At 36.3% G+C, this 24,250-nt stretch overlaps 5 protein-coding genes across 7 annotated transcripts; 3 read left to right on the top strand and 2 right to left on the bottom strand.

Annotated features, from left to right (window-relative positions):
• LOC130711717 (probable pectate lyase P59) lies at nucleotides 1–2,791 on the bottom strand. The gene is made up of 4 exons (XM_057561436.1): nucleotides 2,562–2,791; nucleotides 971–1,625; nucleotides 591–833; nucleotides 1–490 (listed from the first exon to the last, which is right to left on the bottom strand). The coding sequence occupies exons 1-4, from the start codon at nucleotides 2,753–2,755 to the stop codon at nucleotides 278–280; spliced, it is 1,305 nt and encodes a 434-aa protein (XP_057417419.1). The 5' UTR covers nucleotides 2,756–2,791; the 3' UTR covers nucleotides 1–277.
• Nucleotides 2,792–10,044: 7,253 nt separating this feature from the next.
• LOC130716014 (18.0 kDa class II heat shock protein-like) lies at nucleotides 10,045–11,765 on the top strand. The gene is made up of 2 exons (XM_057566190.1): nucleotides 10,045–10,458; nucleotides 11,006–11,765. Exons 1-2 carry the CDS (start codon nucleotides 10,311–10,313, stop codon nucleotides 11,551–11,553), a joined length of 696 nt encoding a protein of 231 aa, XP_057422173.1. The 5' UTR covers nucleotides 10,045–10,310; the 3' UTR covers nucleotides 11,554–11,765.
• A 2,228-nt stretch (nucleotides 11,766–13,993) lies between these two features.
• Nucleotides 13,994–17,563, top strand: LOC130710302 (protein QUIRKY). The gene has a single exon (XM_057559516.1). The coding sequence runs from the start codon at nucleotides 14,139–14,141 to the stop codon at nucleotides 17,202–17,204; it is 3,066 nt and encodes a 1,021-aa protein (XP_057415499.1). The 5' UTR covers nucleotides 13,994–14,138; the 3' UTR covers nucleotides 17,205–17,563.
• A 156-nt stretch (nucleotides 17,564–17,719) lies between these two features.
• Nucleotides 17,720–21,452, top strand: LOC130710304 (mitochondrial outer membrane protein porin 1-like). Its single transcript, XM_057559520.1, has 5 exons — nucleotides 17,720–19,163; nucleotides 19,258–19,344; nucleotides 19,746–19,807; nucleotides 19,921–20,147; nucleotides 20,701–21,452. Exons 1-5 carry the CDS (start codon nucleotides 19,115–19,117, stop codon nucleotides 21,002–21,004), a joined length of 729 nt encoding a protein of 242 aa, XP_057415503.1. The 5' UTR covers nucleotides 17,720–19,114; the 3' UTR covers nucleotides 21,005–21,452.
• Nucleotides 21,413–23,859, bottom strand: LOC130710303 (hypersensitive-induced reaction 1 protein-like). Of its 3 annotated transcripts, none has more exons than XM_057559517.1 (6): nucleotides 23,761–23,859; nucleotides 22,956–23,154; nucleotides 22,648–22,768; nucleotides 22,458–22,549; nucleotides 22,272–22,368; nucleotides 21,413–22,007 (listed from the first exon to the last, which is right to left on the bottom strand). In XM_057559517.1, exons 2-6 carry the CDS (start codon nucleotides 23,142–23,144, stop codon nucleotides 21,652–21,654), a joined length of 855 nt encoding a protein of 284 aa, XP_057415500.1. In that variant the 5' UTR covers nucleotides 23,145–23,154; nucleotides 23,761–23,859; the 3' UTR covers nucleotides 21,413–21,651. The 3 variants fall into 3 exon arrangements, with proteins under 3 accessions (XP_057415500.1, XP_057415501.1, XP_057415502.1); XM_057559518.1 differs by lacking the exon at nucleotides 23,761–23,859 and adding an exon at nucleotides 23,670–23,752; XM_057559519.1 differs by lacking the exon at nucleotides 23,761–23,859 and adding an exon at nucleotides 23,547–23,636.
• Between the last annotated feature and the right edge of the window lie 391 nt (nucleotides 23,860–24,250).

Genomic DNA, 24,250 nt, shown 5'->3' with positions numbered 1-24,250 from the left:
CCCTCCTTAAAATGGAACTTCAAAGATGAACACTCATGTGCTGTTGAATTCATAGATACGAATGTACAATGGGATTGATAGCTGTACCTGTGCCTCCATAGAATTTGCATGCATTTACTTCCTATATTTTAGTTCCTCTAATCTTTTGTACATGATGTTCAAACAAGAGTTAAAGAAAAATGAGAAACACCTCGGAAGCACAGCTTCGGGTCTATTACTAGTACTAGTGCTACAACCTGGATCAGCCTCTGTTCCAGCATCCAGAGAGCTGTGTTTGTCAGCATGGCTTATTTACTACACATTTTAGAGCACCTGCAAAGCGAGTTAGGCTTGCTGCAAAGGTCCCAGGCTTTGCAACAATGTCTGTTTTGATGTTTGCGACCTTACTTCCAGACTCAACAAAGAAGGCTCCGTTCATCATTAAGTCACCCTCTGATCTCCAATTCCATGACTTCCACACACTTTCAGGTGCATAATCTCTCTTTGTCACCTAAATTATGAACAGTCCGAGTTTAATAACATCGTGTGAAAGCCATAGAGAAATCAATTTGACAAACTCATAAAAGAGAATTGAACTTTTGCCTTCATACCTCCTTAGCAGCTGAGTTTTGAGGAGCAATAAAGCGATTACCCTGGCTAATGATGGTGGGATGTGAGCTACCACCAATGGCATACATTAGCCAGTGAGTGTAGTCATTGTTGACAACGTGAAAGAAACCCCACCTGCACCTTGGCATCCTCTGTACCAGTCCTTGCCCAAAATGGTTGAAAGCCACGGTTATTTGCGACACTTTATCTCCTGAAAACACATCACTTGCTCCAAACAACATAACCTGCATGACAAAAGTTCTACACATGAATGCCAAAATAAATTATAGGGAGACAACTTATCTAAGTAGCTTTTGGGTGCGAGAATATGAGAAATGAAAAGTTGATTCAAACATGTATGCATAGAATTGATGTTACTTACATCATTATGATGGGTCAAGTGGCAATTAGAGATGGTGATAGCTGTTGATCCCTCCACAGCATCAACTAGACCATCATCACAATTGGACAAAGAAATATGATCAATCCAAACGTGAGTAGCTCCAAACATTGAAATTCCATCACCATCACTCTGCGTGCGGACTCCAACGTGATTCACCGAGTCCCTAATCATGCCACCACCAGATTTTTTGATATCATGAATGTGCAAACCATGAATGATTATGTTTTTCACATACTGCATTGTGATTTGAGCACCATGACTGATATGAACGTTTGCGCCGCGTGCATCTATGGTCTTGTCATCAGTTAGTAGGAGCTCTGCACTTAGTTTGATGGTCATGTCATGTGCAAAAATGATCCACAATGGTTCCTTTTGAATTGCAGCGTGTCTTAATGTCCCTGGTTTTGGGTTGATGAGTTCATGGTCGGAGGGGTCATTGACAACATAGATTTTGCCGGCTTTGCCTCCGGTTGTGCCGTGACCGAAACCCATGGCACAATCTGCTAGCTTCTTGCGGTTCTTTTCCCAGTTTGGATCACATCTCCAACAACTGTCGATGGGGTTTGTGGCCGTGCATGGACCTGTGTACTTGGATGTTAAACCCCTCCTTGTGTTGTTGGAGCCATTCATATTCCTATACAGTGGTATTTCATTTGGACATTAGGAAGTTTCACACATATCACCATTGGTTATATATGAAGGAAATTATTGACCTAGTCTCACTCACAAGCTAATTTGAGCTTGAGAAAGAAGTCAACCATGAGGGGTATATGTCAATGTGAAAGTTGTTTATGTGAATTACTGTATTCTTTTAAAAAGAAGTGTGTTTGGGTAGTGATTAGTTGAGTGTAATGTTAACTGACTAATATCTAAACTGATAAAAAGAGTTTCATTCATTTTTTTAATCTTAAAGCATGTGTTAATATCAATATATATGGTTGCCAATGCGTATTCAAACACAACCTAATAAAATGGGTGAAGGTGGTGTTGTAAGGCAAGGAAAGCTTCCAAACTCAAATGGCAATTAAAAAAGGATTTGATTTGTCTAAATTATTTTGGAGGTTGTCACGAGATGTGACTAATTAGATGAAGATCGAACTACTTGTAATGAATTCTTACTCTTCAACAATGACTCATATCTCGTGACTATCAGTGACACAGAGACATGAATTTGAGATTAGGGGACCAAGATTAAAGAGGGGCCAAAAACAAATAATACAACATGCCTACAATAACTTCTACACCTTAAATACATGTGTATGACATGTAAAAAAACATAAAATTTAAAAACTTGGGGATCATGAGTCATGACACCACCATGTCCCCCATTCCTCGGTTGAAGGTGATTGTACCAACTGAATTTTCTTAAAGTGGAGTTACATTTAGACCCTCTTATTTGTCATAAGCGAGATCGAACCTTGGGATTTGAAAATAACCTATGTGGCACTTTCATTTTCTCAACTTATAATTTTCATTTAAGTAAGTTATTCATGCTAAAATGGATTTTTCTTTAAATATAAAGATTAGTTGCTTCATGTTTTTGCAGCATAGGAGAGATAAAAAAACATACTCGTTCACATGCTTATTGAAATCAACAGTAACTTGCTCAGGGTTTGGCCTATAAGCCTGTAGTGCTGCACTTTTGGCATGCTGAGATCGCTCCTGCCAAACTTGGTCGAATTGAGCTATGTTAGCCCTCAGGGTAGGGAATGCAACAAGATATAATACAAAAAATAAGAGCAATCTAAGCTTGGTAGCTTCCATTATTCCAATCAATGTTTCTTTTCTCCTCAACAACAACTAGTCCTTTTGTGTCTTGCTTATGTTTGTTTTATCTATAAAGTTGATCAACTCCCTAACTTTGTGCTAGGCCCTACGGATGCGATATTATTAGATCCTCTAAGCACTATATCTGTGAGTAAATATATATTTGGAATGAAAACAAGTTACCAATAGAAGAGGGTGCGTCAATATCGCTTCATATGCTATATATTTGTGAGTGATTGGAAGCCTTTTTTTAGATAACGTTTGAATTACAAATAAAATTGAAATCCTTTAAACAAGGGGTAGATTATGTGCATCAGGCATTAGTCTAGATGAAGCGTTGAGAGGGAAGAGTGCTGAGCCTTTCCTATGGACGGTCCACTTGAATCTTTCAGTACATATTGGGCGTAGCATTTTATGTCTATGAAATTTAGTCTCATGAACATGTACTCTATGAACTTAATATATACACATTTTGACATTAGTAATACTAGTACGATAACCCGTGCGCTGCACGGAATTTTATAATAAATAAATTTGTTTTCATATATATGTAATTTTTAAATTATATATAAGTCAATCATGTAATAATATATAAAGAAAAAAATAGAATAAATAAATGAAATTGTGTTGTACACATTAAACATTTCCAAAAACTTCCTTAAACACTACATTTATAGTACTGGTCTGTTGTTTACCTGACTCATCCAGTATTCAAAGTTTAAGATCTTTTCTTGAGCGTACTCTAGAGAGAGCTACATATAACTAACCATGAGTGAAGACGGGCCTCAGAAAGAAGAGTCCAACCTGAGATAGTGTTTGTCGTTGGCTTTTGTTTATGATCATCACAAAGCATACTGCAATTGAAAACTGTCTTCTTCTGAATTTAATTGGAAATTTGAATCAGAAGAAACCAAGTCCATTATTGAAATGTGCACTTTGTCATTAGCATTGGTTCCAGTGATAACAGTTGCACCAATATAACGTTCACCAAGTTCATCAACAATTAATCTGGTTCCATTGCATAAACTTGCTGCTTGATCTATATTTCTCAAAAGCATGATTGGAATACAAACTTTTAATAATAGTTTGTGGTTTGACATTCCTTAACTTTTAGTGTCGCTAAAAAATTATGTGGTAAACCACTCACCTCGGATTTCAGAATGCTCATAAGATCGCAAGGCAGAGTTGGAGCTCAGATATTCATGTTCTGGTGCAGCTATCAAGCCAAGCATGTAAGTGTTTATCATTTCAACAGCCTCCAGTGTAGGGGTTAATATTACTCTATCTTGAAAGAATTGCGGGTCTTTCATTCTGTGCGGAAGGTCAAGATATGTACATTTAATCTATTCCATTATTGAGTCAAGACAAATTGGGATGAGCTCATCTGACATATCTAGTTTTATACTCGTGCATTGGAGATATTCTATAGTTTTATTTACATAAATATTTTGAAAAATTAAAAAAATACATTGAAATTATATCAAAATTTTTTTTGACATGAAAATATATCTTATCGTAAAAGTTTTTAACAATGTAATTTAAACTTAATAATTATATATATAGAGGAGGGATATATTGACTCCAGGAGTCAATCTTATCAAAGCTACTCCGCTTTATAACTTGCGAAAGGAGATGAATTTGATAAATCTAACCGATGTATTATATAATATAATCATGATGATTATGTATACCAAATTTCAGTTAAATTGAAAATTTGTAGGTATGTAATATCATAGTCGATGTTTACTTATATTTCGAAATATATGTTATCCATCAAATTGAAGTTGTTTGATGAAGTGCCAAATGATTTTTAAATTTTATGAAATTTTGTATACTTGATCTACTCATTTGAAACCTTTAATCCAATGATTAGATTTGTCAAATTCATCTCCTATCGCAAGTTATAAAGCCGAGTAGCTTTGATAAGATTGACTTCTGGAGTCAATATATCCCTCCTCATATATATATATATAAATTTCTAATCCTCATATAACATAATTTTACTACTACATTTTCATTATATCATAATTATGAAAAAATAATTTTTAATAGTTTTAATAGGAATAGATTTTCATGTCAAATGTTTCTTCTGTGAGATATTTTCATCCTGCAATTTGTACGAAAATAAAAGAAAATTATATTTACATGAAATTATATTTCAAAGCAGTGAGATTTTCTTAAAATTTACATTTCTAGTATTTTCATGTAAAATTTACTTCTAAAATTATTTTACAATAATGAAAAAGGTATTGGAATGATATTAACGATTTTTCTAATATGCGCGTTCATACTTATTCTATATTTACTCTTAAAACTATCTGAAAAATTATAAAGAATGTACATAAACTATAAGAATTTTTTTTTATGTTAGTTTTATCATGAAAGTTATTTCATTTAAAATGTACCTCCCCGTTGAAACTTTTAACCCTGTAATTTGTACAAAAATAAGAGTACATTATATTGTTTGATGAATTTCTTTTCCTACTTTTAGTTAATGAAAGTGATACACTGGTGCTTTTAGTTTCACTTTTAGAATTTCTTAAACTCATGTTAGTCCAAATTTATTATTTTTCCTTATAGAGTTTGTTCTTAATAGTAACTAAAGTGTTCCCTTATCTTGGGGTTACAAATGAAATCTTTAACAAATATGACGGTGAAGTAGTTAAGTTGATATTTTCAAAATTAAATTTCAATTAATGTTATGATTATTCAATTTAATTGATTCTTTCTTTATTTCTCTCTTGTTCTAGTTCTTTGATTGAGACTTTAATGCCATTACGATTTCCTATAAAACAAAATTTAATTTGAAAATTTCCTGACATAAAAAGCAATAAAATTCCTTTCTATTTTATAGTATATTAGCACGAATAATAAGTTTCCTCAAATCGCAAAATTCATACATAAGCATGCAACATAAGCATGCTTGTAGTGGAAAAACAAATTTGATTTGAAAAGCTCAAGTTCTTCATCAGAATTAGCTCGATATGGTGTCAAAACCACTCTCTTTATAAATTGTCTAATGTCAAGGTACTTTAAAAAAAAAAAGAGCAAAGCTCGAGAGTCAATGACATGTGCTTAACATGTTAGTTTTAACATCACAATATTTTCATTAAAATTTTCCTTTCCACCAGGTCTTTGTACTCTAAAAAATATTGAAATTATATTAAACATACAAAATGTGAAACATCATTTGATACATCAATTATAATCATAATAGAAAAGAATCATCCCAAACTCATTTTCATTTAAACAACTTGAGGAAGAATTTCTAATCAATCTATTTTCCAGCAAATTTGGAACTGAAATACTTCGAACCCCAAAAACATCATTAGGAGCAGCTCCTACTAAATAGACACCACCTTGTTTCCTAAAACAATTGTACTCTCCAAAATTAACTATCTTCAACAAAAATTCTCAGGGTCTGATAGAGAATTGATCTTACATCTTCCAAAGAAATATCTTTTAAATATATTTTCAGAATCAATCATTTGAAATCTGAACAAAATAATAGCTCTTTGTACAAAAGTTACATATATGAATTCCACAGTGAAAAGCACAAAGTAAACACGGGCAGTCACACCCTCTCTCCATTTCTCAACAACTCAAATGGGGGCTCATTTTATTATATTGTTACTTCTTCAAGCACATACTGGTATTGTTAGTTTCTTATGAAATTATATTAGTAAAAGATTTCACTTATCCAAATATTGTTACCTTTCTATATTGCACATCAGTAAGGGCAACTTGTGATGAAATAAGAAAAAGCAAAGGAAGTGACAATGTATATGCTCCACTCCAATATGTTCAATGTCAATAGTTCCACATTTCAAATCACTTGGATATGAACTCTTATGAATAAAGTTCATGCTCCATCAACTACCCCTAAAATTTGAGAATAGAAGCAGAAAAATATTCAATATAGAAGACCAAAATTATATGAATGAAGTGCTTTGCTCACTATCTTGTGCAATTCTGCATCAGGTTGTCAAGAGAGTGCTTGATAAGTGACAACATAGACTAAAGTATGAAACTGATACACAATCATTTTTTTTTTAAATTTACATTTTAAAATTCTAGAATAATTTTTAAAAGCTTATCCCGTATAGCTTTTGTTTGACAATAATATAACCACTTTATTAGCTTTCTTTGTATCCAATCAACATTCTCTCTCTCTCTCTCTCTCTCTCTATGCTCCTGCCTGCTGCCCATTTCCTTCTTTCAGCTTCTTGTTGTGTATGTCTAGTTGCGCCTTGATTCTTTAAGGTTCCGATTTCAGATTAGCCTAATTCAACCAACCAACACACACATGGACCAAAATATAAAACAGACACAAAAGTAGCTTCAAACTAATACATTAATCAAACAATGCCAACTAAATTAAGTTTCCACTTACCAAAATAGACCTGCCTCCCGCCATCCCAGCCATGTATGCATGATCTCGTGAGATGTGATCATTCCAGATCCATACTTTCAGTAAAAAAACATGTAAATAAAAATACATTAACGCATATTACTTGAGGGCCTATAATTATATAGAGGAACTACAACCAATCCCTTGGCTTGATTTGTTTCTGACATGTCATCCATGATATTGGAGCAATTATATATGCCACCTCATCAATGTCATAAGAACCCATAATTCTTCACATAGTGCATTCTCTTACCCATTGAAAATTTGAGGATGACTATGTTTACCCCAAAAGCTAAAATCAAAGGTAAAAATATAGGGCAAGTATGGACAATATACCGCTACTCTGTGAAGAGTGCTTCACATTTAAACTACTAATTATATGAAAATGGAAACCTCTCAGAATTTAACAGTAGCTGAAATGGTAAATGACTATCAAAAGATGTCATAGGTCCTGTTATACTTTGTGTCTACAACCAACCAAAAGAGAAAACAATGATGGAATGCATTTTGTATTATGCAAAAAAAAAAGATGGTATTTTATAAGGGGACACAATTAGGTTTAGATTGTGATTCAATTATCTAGTATTTTTCCCTTGGTTTTTCAAAAGAAAAGTCTAATAAGAGGCAAAAGAAAAAATAAGAATTAAAAGAAAGATTTCATATAATAAATTTGATTATAATCTAATTGGGATTCATAGTCCTTTTCTATTCATTTCAGAACAGTCAGACCAAAGAAGTATATTAGTATATTTTTCTTATAAAGGGAAAATCAGTTCAATAGTATATGATAGACCAACAATATAACAAATTTAAACTGATACGAATCTCTCTAAATGCATTCTGGACTAAAATGTAGCCTTCTCGCAACAAAGGCATTAAAATGCAGCTAGCTCCATTGTTGATAGAAGCAAGTATTGCGGATAGCTTGACACGAAATCTTTCATCAATATCTCCAAACACACATCCATGTATATTGTACATTGGAAGCATCATGCAGAAAAATACTTAGACTTAGAAACATAATGCCTAAAAAAATAAGAGAAGAAAGCAACTTCATTGGAAATGTGTTTGATTCAACTATTTATATAACATTCATAAAATAATTTGAATATAATAAATAATGAATAATTTATATAAATTTCAATTTTTTTGGATAATGATAATTTTTTTGTATATTTTTTTAGGATAATATTTTTGTCTATTCATTATTGAACAATTTGTAAATAATTTTTTACAATATGTATTTAACGATATTAACGATTTTTGTGTTTCTATTAATATATAAATATAAATATATTTTTCTATCAAAGGTTTAGGTCTATTTTTTTTTGGAAAAACGTATATTTATTTTCTATGGAGCAAATATGTATATTGTTTTTTAAAAGTAAATATGTATATTGTTTTTTGACGGTCAAATACGTATATTGTTAATACTGTTGTGTACTATACATTTATTAATATACTACTTATAATACATATTTAATATATTGACAACACCAAAAACAGTATAAATAGTCCTCTAATCACATTATTTTTATCGATGACAGCATGAAAAACAGTATAAAAAAATACTTGCTGTAAATAAAAAATGTATAAAAGAATACTTTTATTGATGTAGACTGCAAAGTGCAAATGGATCAAATATCAAAATTCTTATTTTTGTATCTCAACCAGATTCGAACTCACGATCATAGACTCATGTTATAAGTTTAGAACCTGTTTCACTTAAAACTCTACTTATTTACGGAACTGCCACCTTGTTTTCATCTCCATGATTTATGTCAACAATATGAGACCAATCAAAATTAGACATTTGGAAATTCAATAATATCAACCATTAGAATCAAAACATGTGGAAATTAAATAACAATGTGGCCCACTTTGGTGGATGAGCTTTACATATTACTCCCTCCGGTCCTATTTATAAGCATGAAAGAGAAGAAAAATCTTGGTCCTTTTTATAAGAACCAAATGAAAGTTTGAGCTATATTAATTATTTTTTTCCAATGATGCCCTTATTAATTCTAACTTGTAAAATGTGTCTCATTAATTATTCTCTCTCTTTCTCACTTTCCAACACTAATAACAAAGGGTAATTTTGGAAGTTTATTTTGATTCAAGACAAATTTAATGCATTTTATCTAGTTTAACTACATTTCTTAAACTATGTGAATTTTTTTTTTGTTGCTTATAAATAGGACCGGAGGGAGTATTAAGATGTAGTGATGTAGTAATAATTAGTAGTAGTTTGACCTCATGAACTTGACAATACAAAATAAACTAATTTAATAAGTTCTGATTTGCTTGATTAATTAGCTTACTTAACTTTAAATCTAAACCAATCTAATTGTAATTGAGTAGAATTATTGTTTGTCAATCGCAACTAAAAGCCTGATTGCTAGATTAATTGTTTTTCATATTTAAATTTTTAAACTTTGGTATTTACATCTCTTTTCAATTTTTACATTTTAAAACCATTTTGACTTTGTCATTTAAGTAAAATCAAGTAGTGTAGGTTATATTTACTATCATCAACATTTGAAATGTATTTAACTATTTCATGTAGTTCAAAAAAAAAACTATTTCATAAAATTATTGAAGAGTAATTAACCTTTTTTTACTCTTAGTAGTAGCATGAAATTTTATGCATAAAAACTTAGAATATAGACAGGTAAAAATAAAAAAAATGATTGACCCCTGTGTTCCAACTTCCAAGCTCATGACACGAACCATGAAAGTTTGGACCAGAAATCAAGCATTTTTTTTAAAGTTCACTTTGCATGGTCAATAAGCTAGAGCAATCCCAGCAGAAAAAAGAAATCAGGAAATACTGGTTTCATAGTATGAGGCCTGGAAATAAGCAAAGCAAGGAATAGTCAGCTTTTTTGCACATGTTGGAAAACTACATAGGTCATCACCATTCACCACCACCCTAAGTTTCACATTATAGTTCAAGTTTGGAATAAGGATGTTCAAGCAAGGAAAGCAAGCCATCCATCAAACTTGATCATGAGGTAAACGTGGAAAATTGGAAACCAGAGCACACATTTATATAGCTTTCACAGGTTGCATGATAATCATATTAGTGTCACGTTTCTTACCAAAGCTTGAGGTTTATTTTAATTGCTAGTTCACCCATCAATGGCTAATGCAAGAGGTGCTACTCCAAGGGTTGGAGTAACAACAAGGGCACGGGCACGGGCACAAACTCCAGTTGTTGAAGAGATTGTACCTAATTCTGGATGGACAGAGGACTCTGCAGGGCATTATCTTCTAGTTGATCTTCCCGGTATTGAATTAAACACCTAATTTACTTTTGAAGAGAAGAATGAGTGAATGTTTAGAAATTCTTGTATAATTGATTGATTTTGATGTCATAATCAATTGTGGAGATAAACTCATCCGAGTAGCTTCTTAGTTTTATAATTGATTTGAGGAAAAAGAGAAAGTAATCCAAACATGATATTAGAACATGCATAATAATTGAGACTTGAGAGCAAACCTCATAGAGATCAATGGTTTTTGTCCTCTTCTTTTCCTTGGAGAACCACCTCAAAATTTGTATGTACGCCATTTATTTACCCAACACTTGTTTAGAGTGTGTTTGGATAAATAACTTAATTAAGTGCTAATGAGTAATGACAATAAATACTCATCACATGCAAACTAATTTGAGTAGCTTATGAAATTAAGTTTAAAAAAGCTTATAGTTAGGTCAAAAAGTTATTTTCACAAGCTTACCTTGAATCTTGCATAAGTTATACTTTAAGATACATTCAAATAACATCTTCCAAACACAAGTTTAACTAACTTTTAATCATATCTTGCTTCTTTAGAATTCAGGAAGGAGGAGGTGAAGCTTCAGGTTGATAGCTATGGCCGTATCGTTGTAAAGGGAGAAAGGCAAGCAAATGAGCAGAAACGTGTTCATTTTCAGCTGGTTTTTCCAGTGCCGGTGGATTCCGATACGGATAAGCTAGCCGGACATTTTGATGGTGGAATCCTTTATGTGACTGTCCCCAAGCGAGTAGCAGAAGAGAAGAACCAAGAAAGTGAAGCTGAGAAAGCTGGGAATGGTGATGTAGCTGAAGCTGAAAGAGCACAAGAACATGATAGCCATGAACCTGTTGTTGATCATGAGAGGAGGGATCCTATGCCACAACATGAAAACCATACTGAGCAGGAGGAAGAAAGAAGAAGAAATGAAAATCCGCAGATCCAAGAACTTTCTGAACAAGTCATAAGGAAGTGGAATCAAGAATCCATGCTCAGAAGTGCAAGGGTGGTTCTGATAAAAAACAAAGGAATTGTTATAACGGCTGTCATAGCCTTTTCCTTGGGTCTGTTCATATCTCGTAAATTTGATTTCTCAGCAGAACCCTAAATCAAGTCCTTTGACCTGCATCCATTAATGTATATCCCTCAATTCAGGTCACTTTCCTTTTATATGTTTGTATAGAATAAAGCATCATGCAGATATTCAAACATTAATAATAATATATCTGCTTCATCTTCTTCTTTTCCAGTTAGTCTTTATATCTGCATTTGTAATTTGATTTAACTTAGCATGTCTAATTGAGTTAGTTGTGTGTGTTCCCCTTAATATATCCCATCTTCATTATAATTGGCCATAAAAGACTCAAAATCTTGCCTCATAATCATACAGAGTTATGGATCTAACTAGAAATCAACATTTATACAAAATTGCTTTAATTTTCTTTGTCAAAATCACATATATTTTTACCATGAGTTTATAGCAATCTGATCAAAGCCAAGTACTCATTAATTCAGTTCTAGTCTAAAGAAAGTATTTTAAACCAAATCCAAACCTCCTCATCTCTGCATCCTTGACTCCCAACAAAGTAAGGAACCAAAAGAAAGAGGTTATGAATTTTGATGCATATTACATACAGGCACAGCAGGTGCATCTGATCAATGAAGATTAAACAATACACAATCACTATAAGGCTTATCTTCCAAAAACAAACCTTTGTTCCAACTTCCTTCTTTCTCAAGTGCCTGATTCTTTAGCTTCTATCCAATAACTTATGTTAGCTTCTATGCTCTAGTGAAACCTCAGAAAACAAAACTATAAACCAGATGACATCACATCTTCTTTATCAAAACAAAGCTCCTTTGCATATGATTCTTTAAAGTTTAAACTACAGGATTCTTCACTGACTACATCCAGTACCTGATCCCAATTAAGTTGAATCTGAAAAAGCATGATATCAAAATTTACTTTTATCTTGCAGGATCAGATTCCTCAACTAGTCCACCAATTTAAAAAAGAGCAAAATACCACACAGAAGCTTCTTTGGCATCTGTGCCATAAAGTTGTTAGGTGTAACCTAATGTTCCTAACTTGTGTTTGTATAACATAACCAAATAAAGTTTCCCCCCTTCTTGATCTTAATAAGAAGCACTTTGCTTGCAATACTTAAACTGTCTAGCTGCTTTATCCAGTCACAAAAACTATTTTCCTTCCTAGTCCTGCTTTACTTTTAAGATATCTTAATGTATAAAATTTCATTTTCAATTTTCTTATGCAAAAGGATAATAATTATAATTGTCCAATACAAAAATAGTACATATCATGGGCCAATTCCAAAATGGTGAAAATAAAGAGCTTGCTGAATACAGTTGGGATATTTAATAGAATTGTAGAACTGGGAGCTTCCTGAACAGTAGGGTATCAAATACCAGTAAACAAAGGTGCTTGGAGTATGAGATTTGGGTTACGATTGGTTTGGTGTTGGTGCAAACGCAAACATGATTTTACGTATCTTAAGGTATCAACAAAGAAATTAGTATTTGATACGTTAAGTTGAATAAGATCAAACACACATAATGTTACCACATTGAGTTCAGTATAAATTCATGTTTTTTGAAATGATATATAAATTCATGTTAAATTCATCAGAAATTCAAACATACAAAACGCTCGATTTTGACAAGGGATGTAAGAGGAAGAATAAGAAGGGGCGGGATAAAGGTGATGCTTTGTGTTGGAACTTTATTCAAAATGCAGGTGCTTTTTGACAAAAGGGAAGGGACCATGGTAGGGTAGCCGAATCATGTGCCTTCCTGCTGAGGCTTTGAGCTACTACTATTGACAATTTAATACAGTTTTTGGCTATACTATATTATAGCCTATGGTTAAGGAGGATTAATTTAACTTACATGCCCAATGTTCAAACAAAGTTACAAATAGTGATGGACAAGGACCAAACCCCCAGATATGGTTAATTTGTTATGTGTAGTTGTGTACAAATACTCTTACACACCTGTACTTCCTCTAACATACAATATTTCATACTTAACTAAATATTATAAGCCAATAACCTTCTTGTTCATTTTTTCAATTAACCAATAGTACAAATAAGACAAAAAAGCATAACTAAAAAATAGTTTATATGACACACAGAAGATATAAAATAAATCCAAACATTAAAATTTATAGCACAAAAGCAAAAGGGTCTTCTCAAAATCAAATCCTATGATATGATCACAAAGTGCACATGTGCATTTAGCTTCTGATCTTAACCCACATATAGAAATAGAAATATAAAATCAAGAGCTTTTGTTTATGACTAGGATCTCAGTGTTGCTTTGGGTCATTCTCACTCACTAGCCATTAAAATAAAATAAAAAAAATTAATATATATATTTTTTGCAATTTAAAAAAAAAAATTGAAAAAAGTTGGAAAGAAATCCCTTGGCAAGAGAGCATGGAATCTTTGCTCACTGTCATCACATTCATTCACAACAAACTTCACAAACCATCATTCCCAAAAATAAAAACAACAATTTATATTTATATTTATAATTAAAAATAAAAAACAAAACCCGCACCACAAAACGATACGAACCTTGGTTTCTCTCTGTCCAACGCAAACGCAAACGCAAATCAATCACACTGACTCACCGCTATCAACGCACGCTGCAATTCCACGCAGACATGACAATATGACCACCAAAACGACGCCGTTTCACCACCAGCCACCGCAAACCGTCAGGAGGCTGGTGGTGGAGGTGGTGGACGCGCGGAACCTGCTTCCCAAAGATGGCCAGGGAAGCTCCAGCCCTTATGTAGTGGCGGACTTCGACGGCCAGAGGAAGCGAACCACCACCCGGTTCAAGGAGCTCAACCCGGTATGGAACGAACCGCTCGAGTTCATCGTCTCCGACCCGGAGACCATGGAGTTTGAGGAGCTGGAGGTTGAGGTCTATAACGATAAGAAGTTTGGGAACGGTAGCGGCCGGAAGAATCACTTCCTCGGAAGGGTCAAGCTCTATGGAACCCAGTTTTCTCAGAGAGGGGAAGAAGCTCTGGTTTACTATACTCTAGAGAAGAGGAGCGTGTTCAGTTGGATCAGAGGTGAGATTGGACTCAAGATTTATTACTACGATGAGCTGTTGCTTCATGATGATGAGAAACAGCAGCAGCAGCAACCGCCGCCGGAGCAAGAGAGGAGCAGGATGGTGGTAGAAGAAGGAAGGGTGTTTGAAGTTCCTGGACAAATGGAGCATTGCGTGCCTCTTCCTGAAGGTCCACCTCATTCGCCGGGTGTTGTGGTGGTGGAGCAATCGCCGCCGCCGGTGGTTCATGTCCAGCAGGATCAACCGGAGGTGCAGGAAATGTATGGTCCTCCGGTGCAGGAAATGCCGTACCATCATCATCCTGAGGTGAGGAAAATGCAGGCGGTTAGAGGGGAGAGGGTGAGGGTTCTGAAGAGGCCTAACGGTGGTGGTGACTACTCGCCGAAGAACATCTCCGTCAAGAAGGAGAAGGCTGGTGTTGATACCGAGAGGGTGCATCCCTTCGATCTGGTGGAACCGATGCAGTATCTGTTTGTGAGAATCGTGAAGGCTCGCGGTGTTGCTCCGCCCGGTGAAAGCCCCTACGTCAAGGTGAGAACGTCCAGCCACTACGTCAGATCGAAACCAGCGAGTCTCCGGCCAAACGAGCCCAGCGACTCGCCGGAGTGGAACCAGGTGTTTGCATTGGGTTACAACAAGAACGACGCCAACAGCGCTACGCTGGAGATCTCAGTTTGGGATTCCCCGACGGAGAGTTTCCTCGGCGGCGTTTGCTTCGATCTCTCCGACGTCCCGGTGCGAGATCCTCCAGACAGCCCCCTGGCTCCGCAGTGGTACCGTCTAGAAGGAGGCGCCGCCGATCAAAACCCTGGCAGAGTCTCCGGTGACATCCAGCTCTCCGTCTGGATCGGTACCCAATCCGACGACGCATTCCCGGAAGCGTGGAGCTCCGACGCGCCGTATGTAGCGCACACTCGCTCCAAGGTTTACCAATCGCCGAAGCTCTGGTATCTCCGGGTGACGGTTATCGAAGCGCAGGATCTAAACATGGCTCAGAATCTCCCTCCATTGACAGCACCGGAAGTTAGAGTGAAAATCCAATTAGGGTTCCAATCGCAGAGAACAAGGCGAGGCTCCATGAACCACCACAGCATGTCGTTTCACTGGAACGAGGAGCTTCTCTTCGTCGCCGGAGAACCGCTAGAAGAAACGGTTATCCTCCTTGTAGAAGATCGAACCACCAAGGAACCTTCGCTGTTAGGCCACGCCGTGATTCCTTTAGTCTCAATCGAGCAACGGATCGACGAGCGTCACGTGCCGGCGAAATGGTTCACTCTAGAAGGAGGTTCCTACTGCGGCAGAGTCCACCTCCGCCTCTGCTTAGAAGGAGGCTATCACGTGCTCGACGAGGCGGCGCACGTGTGCAGCGACTTCCGTCCCACGGCGAAGCAGTTATGGAAACCACCCGTCGGAATTCTGGAGCTCGGAATCCTCGGCGCTCGCGGCCTTCTTCCGATGAAATCCAAGGGCCCTGGAAAAGGGTCCACCGATGCTTACTGTGTTGCCAAGTACGGGAAGAAGTGGGTCCGAACGCGCACCGTCACCGACAGCTTCGACCCACGGTGGAACGAGCAGTACACGTGGCAGGTTTACGACCCCTGCACCGTCCTCACCGTCGGGGTTTTTGATAACTGGCGCATGTTCGCTGAAGTCTCAGAGGAAAAACCAGATAGCCGCATCGGAAAGGTACGAATTCGTGTTTCCACGCTTGAGAGCAACAAAATCTACACCAGTTCGTATCCTCTTCTGGTTCTGACACGAACCGGGTTGAAGAAGATGGGGGAGATTGAGCTAGCGGTGCGGTTTGCGTGCCCGTCGTTGCTGCCGGAAACTTCTGCGGTTTACGGGCAGCCGCTGCTGCCCAGAATGCACTACCTCCGCCCGCTTGGGGTGGCGCAGCAGGAGGCTCTTCGCGGCGCAGCCACGAAGATGGTGGCGCAATGGCTGGCGAGGTCGGAGCCGGCGTTGGGGCATGAGGTGGTTCGGTACATGCTGGATGCGGATTCACACGCTTGGAGTATGAGGAAGAGCAAGGCGAATTGGTTCAGAATTGTGGCGGTTTTGGCCTGGGCTGTTGGGTTGGCGAAGTGGTTGGATGACATAAGGAGGTGGAGGAATCCGGTGACGACGGTGCTGCTTCATGTTCTCTACTTAGTGCTAGTTTGGTACCCGGATTTGATTGTTCCCACAGGGTTTCTATACATTGTTCTGATTGGGATATGGTACTACCGGTTCCGGCCGAAGATTCCGGCGGGGATGGATACACGGTTGTCGCAGGCGGAGGCGGTTGACCCGGATGAGCTTGATGAGGAGTTTGACACAATGCCGAGTTCCAAGCCGCCCGAGCTGATTCGCGTCCGGTACGATAGGTTGAGGATGTTGGCCGCCAGGGTTCAGACGGTGTTGGGTGATTTCGCGACGCAGGGGGAGAGGGTTCAGGCATTGGTGAGCTGGAGGGACCCGAGGGCTACTAAATTGTTCATTGGGGTGTGTCTATTGATTACCATTGTGCTCTACTCGGTGCCGCCGAAGACGGTGGCGGTGGCATTGGGGTTTTACTACCTCCGGCACCCCATGTTCCGGAACCCAATGCCGCCGCGGAGTTTGAACTTTTTCCGGCGACTGCCTAGCTTGTCTGATCGGTTAATGTAGATTAGTCAAATTCAACAAAGTTTACATTTTATTTTTGTTACAGTTTTTTTAAGTGACAATTCTTTTAGAGATGAAAACGAAAAATTAAAGTGATGATGAATACACGAGGGTGTGGAAACTGGAAAGTAACTAGCAGCTGGTTAGTGATGTTTGCAAATGCTGTTCTCAATAGCCTTGTAAGGAGAAAAAAAGGGAGTGAAAAGTGGCTAATTGTCATCATTTTTTTGGTTGTGGTCAAATTAATTGACTGTTTGTCTTGTTGGAGACTTGAAATAAGAGAAAGGTAGAAGAAGGTGGGGAATGAGGATGGGATGCAAGAGACAGACATTGTGGGAGAAATTTTGGGTACCTTTGGGATCTTTTCTGACACTTAAATTTTTAAAGAACCATTGCATCAACAGCTTCTATGCTGTTTATTTTGTATCTATGTATATGGCGATTACCTCTTAACTTTCCTAATTTTGGACTTATGTAACTTCATCACTCACTAATGCTCTAACACAATGTCTTTATAAGGAAAACACTTTATAGGGAAGCACTCTATAGGGACGTAGAAAACAATTTTTTAATGCTAATTTAAATGGTTAAGGGTGTAAGACTGTAAGTAAGTAGTATGGTCCTAAATATATTACACAATCTCCCTTGTTGTCGAGTAGGGGTGCTAATGCTATGCTACTAATATTCTGGAAAATATTGTTTTCTGCAACTTGAAGCTTATACATATGCTGTTTCTTTCTACATGTTGTGCAATTCTTTCAATCAGCTATTGGTTTTCTTGATTTTGGATTTACATATTAACTTCGCCATTAGTACTTAAATTTGGCCTTGTACCGAATTCAAGGCATGTATGCTCATAATACTTGTCTTCTAACAAAAGTGATTTTAGAACATTCATAGTAGGCACATGGAACTTGCAAATTGCAAGGGAAGTTTTTGAATGTTGATATTATGTGTTAAAGAAGGATGCTAGTAAGATGTATGGTCCCTTTTTTTAACCAAAATGAAACCGTAACTTCCCTGAATATATACTACACAATATCCCTAGTTAGTGAACAAGGATACTCCTTAAGGTTAGTCTTCTGCAACTTTGAATCATCTACTCCTAAAAGCTAACTTGATAATAATAAGAGCTAAACCTAACCCTAACCCAAGAACCGAACCGTTAATTTATCTATCTCTATTGGGTCATGAATCAAAGCATCGATTTTGTGTGTTCTATTGGGTGTTTGCACATCCAATAAAGCTAAACGGGGTGTATTCACTTTAACTTGATTTTCAAACCTCAATGTGGCGTGGTAACACAATATCAAACACCTACTAAGAATTTAAGCTAGCCAAATTGGTTCTCCTAGCTACCCTCCTCTAACTAATCCCAGTTCCCAAAAAATAATGAAGTTTGATGTTTGCACAAATTTTACTTTTGGCTATATTTTTGTACAGTTGTTAAATAATGACAAGATGAACAGGACTAAATGTTTCCAAAAATGTAACAAAGCTCTTATGATTAAGTCAGCTCAAGCCTAATCAGGAAGGTTTGAAGTCCGCTTAAACCTAAAGCAACATTGATTTTAGTTAGTACAAATTTTTTGCTGTTAGATTCATCTCCCTTTCAAATGAAACAAATGACAACATAATTATGCAAAGACAATTTACAAGCAGTATCAGTGTTAGTGTGGCTGCTTAAGTTTTACTCTTTGGCCATTTGTCACCATCTTTAAAGTGTCATGAACAATAGCTAAAAATTGTTTATGGAAATTTCGTTTTATACATACTGCAATCATGTGAACCATTTAGTACAAGAGGAAACTTCCTTTACCCTTTTCTTCCCAATAAATTATCGTGCCAACAAATCACAAAAAGGTGAATCACAAATAAATTTTTTGATTTCTAAGCATTCATTTTAGAAAAAAATGATCAGCTCTCCGGGGATTTATTTTGATATTGGGAAGAAGGCTAAAGGTTTTATCAACTCCTCATTATGAATTCTTTTCCTTTTTGATCATTCCCACTTCCCAGTAATATTTTGACACAAATTTGTTTACTTTTCTATTAGGTGTTCTTCACAAGGACTATGTTCAACAACCACCAATTCACTTTCACTACCAATTCATGGACTGGAATATGGACCTCGCTTGTCAAGGTAATGTGAAGATCAACTTCATCCTTTTCTTTACATAACTTCTAGTTGAAATATGTTCTTTATTACCATCTTGGCATGGAAATCTATGGAACCAGTTACATAGCTAGAATACTTGTACTAGTGGTGTCACACAATTCAAAGCACGATAACTTCAGAAGTTACACCTTATAACTTCTTCACGTAAGCGATTATGAGCTTTCTACCACAAAATGTGTTTTGGTTATATGGTTGGAACTTCATTATTAAATCACTTTTGGAGAGAAGCTACATTGTAGCTTCTGGGGACGACTTGCTTTGAATTAGGTGTACATTGTCAATCCAAACATCATATTAGACCTCAAAGAAGTCCACTAGTGAATTTCTTAGAACTCTGAAGACTTTTGCTGCCATATCTGTAACAGTTGAAGAAATTGTACCTGGATTCAAGAGCCTTTTCAAATGTACCATACCTGATTCTGGGAAGGTAAGCCTATAACTTTTTACTGGCCTCTAAACTTTAACCATTACTATAATCTATTAATCTTCAATCTTAAATGTTGATTTTTGTTTTCATCTGAAATCATAATGAATTCATAGGTGGAACTACGATACTTGAACAATTTTATTGGGATTACTGGATGCATTGGATTAAGAGGAAACATAGAAAGAGGATATGATCCTGTTCTTAACTTCTCAGGCCTTATAGGAACAAGCCTTCTGTCACTTGGAGCCAATGTTGCTTTTGATATACCAACAAGAACAATCGACAAGCTGAATGCTGGCTTCAACTTCAAAAGTTCCTTCCTTGATGCTTCCTTGACCATGTGAGATAATATCCCTCAAGAAGTAGACTAAATTTATCAAAAAAATGGATGACAAACATCAATTTGTGACCTACAAACTAACTTAAGATTTTTGAATTTAATCTCATGTTTGGTTCCAGGGAAAAATACTCTAGAATCACTTCTTGTTAGAAGCTACAAGTCTTACAGCATGTTTGGATTAACTTATTTTTCTACGTAATCAACTATGGTGCCCAGAAGCTACTTATGAAAGTTTCTCCATTGATTTTGGCTTCAGATATTTAGTGCATGTTTGAAAATTCTTCTACAATTGATTCTGAAGCCAAATTCAATTATGGGAAGAAACTTAATTACATGGGTAGCTTATGGTTGTCAAAATTGATTCAGAGAAAATGTTCCTAGATTCTGTGTGAATTGCATGGTTGGTTGAACGGTTGATTCACATTAGAAGGAGTTTTGATTCAGGGAGGAACTACTCCTAGTAGCTTCTGGGGTAGCATAATTGATTTTGAAAGATCATACAGACATGCTATAAGTTTGGAATGTCATGCTGAAGTTTGGTGTTATGTTGCAGGCATGATAGGTTTGACACACTGAAAGCCACCTGTTATCATGAAGTGAACCCCCTAACCAAGACTGCCATTGCAGCTGAGGTAAAGTACAGCTTGTCAATGAAGGAAACTGGTGTTACCATTGGTGCTCAGCATGCAATTTTTCCTCAAACTTTGGTAAAGGCTCGATTCGACACATCTGGAAATGCAGGTGCTGTTATTCAACAAGGGTTTTGGCAGAGATTTTTCATAACTATGGCTGGAGAAGTGGATTTTGGGGACCAAACTACCCATCCCAAGGTTGGAGTATCCATGGCTCTGAAATAGTAAATGCAAATGAGATAAGCTTTTGTCTCCAATTGAGAGGTTTTTGGATGCAAGGGGTGATAAAACAAGGAAGCAAACTGGATGTGAAACTTCTAAAAATCTTGGATGAGCACTTTTGCATAGTATGACGCCATGTCTAGTAGTACTACTAGTAGATATCTCTATCACTTTTGCCTGTTTATAGAATTGCTTTGTTAATAGCATGTTTGGATTAGCTTCTCTTTCATCAAAATCAATTCTAGAACCTGTAAGCTATCCATAGAAGCTTCTCTTTATAATTGATTCTAGTTTTAGATGCATTGGATTCTTGAAGAATTACTTTGATGACAAAATTCCTTTGTAGGACTAATATGGTGATACCATAATGTTTGGAGTACCAATTTAGTGCATGATTGTACTTAGTTCATGTTGGTCAAAAGCACATTCAATCCAATGACACGAGAGACATGGATTGGTTAAACACACATTCAAACTACCTCGGAATGTGCACGGACAGAAATACAAACATGCATTTAGCCGTTTACTTTGATACAAAAATCACATAACACACTGCAAACAAATACAGCCAAAGGCATTAAGCCATTATAGCACACCACCGTTCACTATACACTCCAATACAAACCAGATATGATCGGAAGGAGTACAAACTACTGATGAGAAGCCTGAAGAAGTCCATTGCGGATTTGACTAGCTACATCGCGAACAGCACCGGGTCCATGAGGAATAAACACAGCAGAGGACTTGGAGGCAGCACCAATCTCTTTCATTGTGTCAAAATACTGAGTGACAAGGACCATGTCCATGACATCTTTTGCACTTGTCCCCGGTACATTCACTGCGAATCCAAGCACACTGTCTCTCAAGCCATTAACAATTGCTTGGCGTTGGCGCGCAATGCCGAGACCAGAAAGATATTTAGCCTCGGCCTCACCCTCGGCTCGCTTGATTTGCAAAATCTTCTCTGCCTCTGCCTTCTCAGTAGCTGCCAACCTCAATCTTGCAGCTGAACAAGGACAGAAAACATTGGAAGAAAATCAGGCAATCATAAGTCATACAATAGTCTGTTTGGATACGAACTTATTGGAGGTTATCTACTAGAAAAAAAATACTAGATAAGCTCCAAATAGTGCTCTTTGGTTTGTATTCAAACAGGTTGAATATTGAATCAGATGGGTAAGCTATTAACAAAGAATCATTTGAGTCAAAAGTTACACTTCATGATACAATATCTTAGTACATATTTAACATCATTTGAAAAAGGACATACCAGCATTGATTTCATTCATAGCCCGCTTCACATGAACATCTGGCTCTATATCAATAATCAGTGTTTGAACGATTTCATATCCGTAACCTGACATAGCCTGTTAAGACAATGAAGCATCTAATCATGTTAACATGAATCAAAGTTAACCTTATCAATAAATATTGTTTCTCAAAAAAAGAAAGAAACCTTCTCAAGTTCTTCTTCCACAGCTTTGGCAATTTTATTTTTCTGCTCAAAAGCATCATCCAAGTTGAGTTTTGGAACATATGCTCGAATTACTGCAATGATAAGAGAAATTTCACCTTATCTGATAAGTTATGGTTAAACCCCACTTATTTCAAGGTTCTGTATTGTTAAGCAGTGTTGTGATTTATACCATCAAAAACATAGGCCTGAATTTGGGTCCTTGTATTGCTAAGTTTGTAAAAAGCATCACTAGCCTTGTCCGCCAGGGCGCGATATTGAATAGAGGCAACAACATTAACAAAGACATTATCCTGTAAGCAAATAAACCTTCAAACCAATCAACTTTAATTCAGTGGGGAAAAAAGCAAACAAAAAGAGTATCATCTTATACATAGATAAAAATGAAAAAATGTCCAAGGCAACAAGAATTCATGGTGCTTGATAACTATGAAATGACATGAAGGTTTGGATATGACTGAGGTGCTACAAGTAACAAACCTTTGTCTTGGTCTCACATTGGATATCCAATTGTTGTAGGCGAAGAGAGAGATGACCAGCCAGTCTATCTCCAAGGAACATTGGCACGCAATGGAATCCCGGCTCAAGAACCTCTTCAAATCTCCCAAATTTTTCTTTTATAGCCACCGTTGATTGTTCAATTTGCACACAACATAGCAGATTTCCCATTTGCTATTAACTGCAATATTTCAGAAAGTCATGTCATGATAAATAATTTCACCCCATTGAAGATTACTGAACAATATGGAATCCAACATGTTGTAAGATTAAGATCATGTAATCAGTATATCTTATATCACCATTAGTGCATGTTTGGAAATCCTTCTCCAATTTATTATGAAATCAGAATCAATTTTAGGGAGAAGCTTCTATAAGTAGTTTCTGCGTTTCAGAATTGATTGTGAGGAAAAAGAAGCTAAACCAAACATGCTATGAGACTATGTACACAAAAGAAATTTTCTTCTATGGTACAATTGTGACAATATGTAAGAGAATACTCTACAGCACAATAGGGATGAGAGCTCAAAAAATTTAACATCATTGCAGTTATGTTTGTGCAAAAGAATTCACCCCAACTTCAAAGTGATAACATGAGAAAATACTCAATCTTTAGCTAATAGATAAATGCACTATAGCAAGCACATAGAAACATGAAAAGTTACATTCAAAATACAGAGAAGATCAGAATAACACCTCAAACTAGATATAGGTTTGAAAACTGAAAAGCAAAGCTGACATGAGATAGAACTCTACTCAATTTGCAATTATAAGCTAACTAGCTCACCAATGCTGAGAGCAGACAAATACATTAAACTGTTCTTGGTATTCATCACCACGTTAATTAAGCCCCATTTGTTTTAACCGTATTTCAGATTGGCATAATCAGATACAGTTATAAATTGTCAATCAGAGTTGCAAAGCTAGCTGGCATGACAATCCAATTCTAACCTTGTCGAGGAGATTCTTGTTATCATAGTTGTAAATTGTAAATTTAATGCTTACTGATACAACCTAGAAAAGTGTTATTGCCTTTGTTTAATTTATCTTCCCGGCAATGGAATACAAAGTCCAACATAAAAATACAAAGAAGCAAAAGTTACCACTATTTTATGCAGTTAATATAATGTCTTTTAGCACTATTTTAACATTTAATCATAAATAAATCATTAACAGAACATTCTTATAAATTTACCTACAAAATAAATCATTCTTAAGCATATTTTATGAATGATTGACAATGTTCTCTATGGCCTAACTTCATGATCTTCAAGTTG

The sequence above is a fragment of the Lotus japonicus genome, chromosome 4 (genome assembly GCF_012489685.1).
Source record: "Lotus japonicus ecotype B-129 chromosome 4, LjGifu_v1.2".
Taxonomy (NCBI): Eukaryota; Viridiplantae; Streptophyta; class Magnoliopsida; order Fabales; family Fabaceae; genus Lotus; species Lotus japonicus.
The sequence above is the reverse complement of the archived record's forward strand: the minus strand, read 5'-3'. Positions and strand labels throughout refer to the sequence as shown.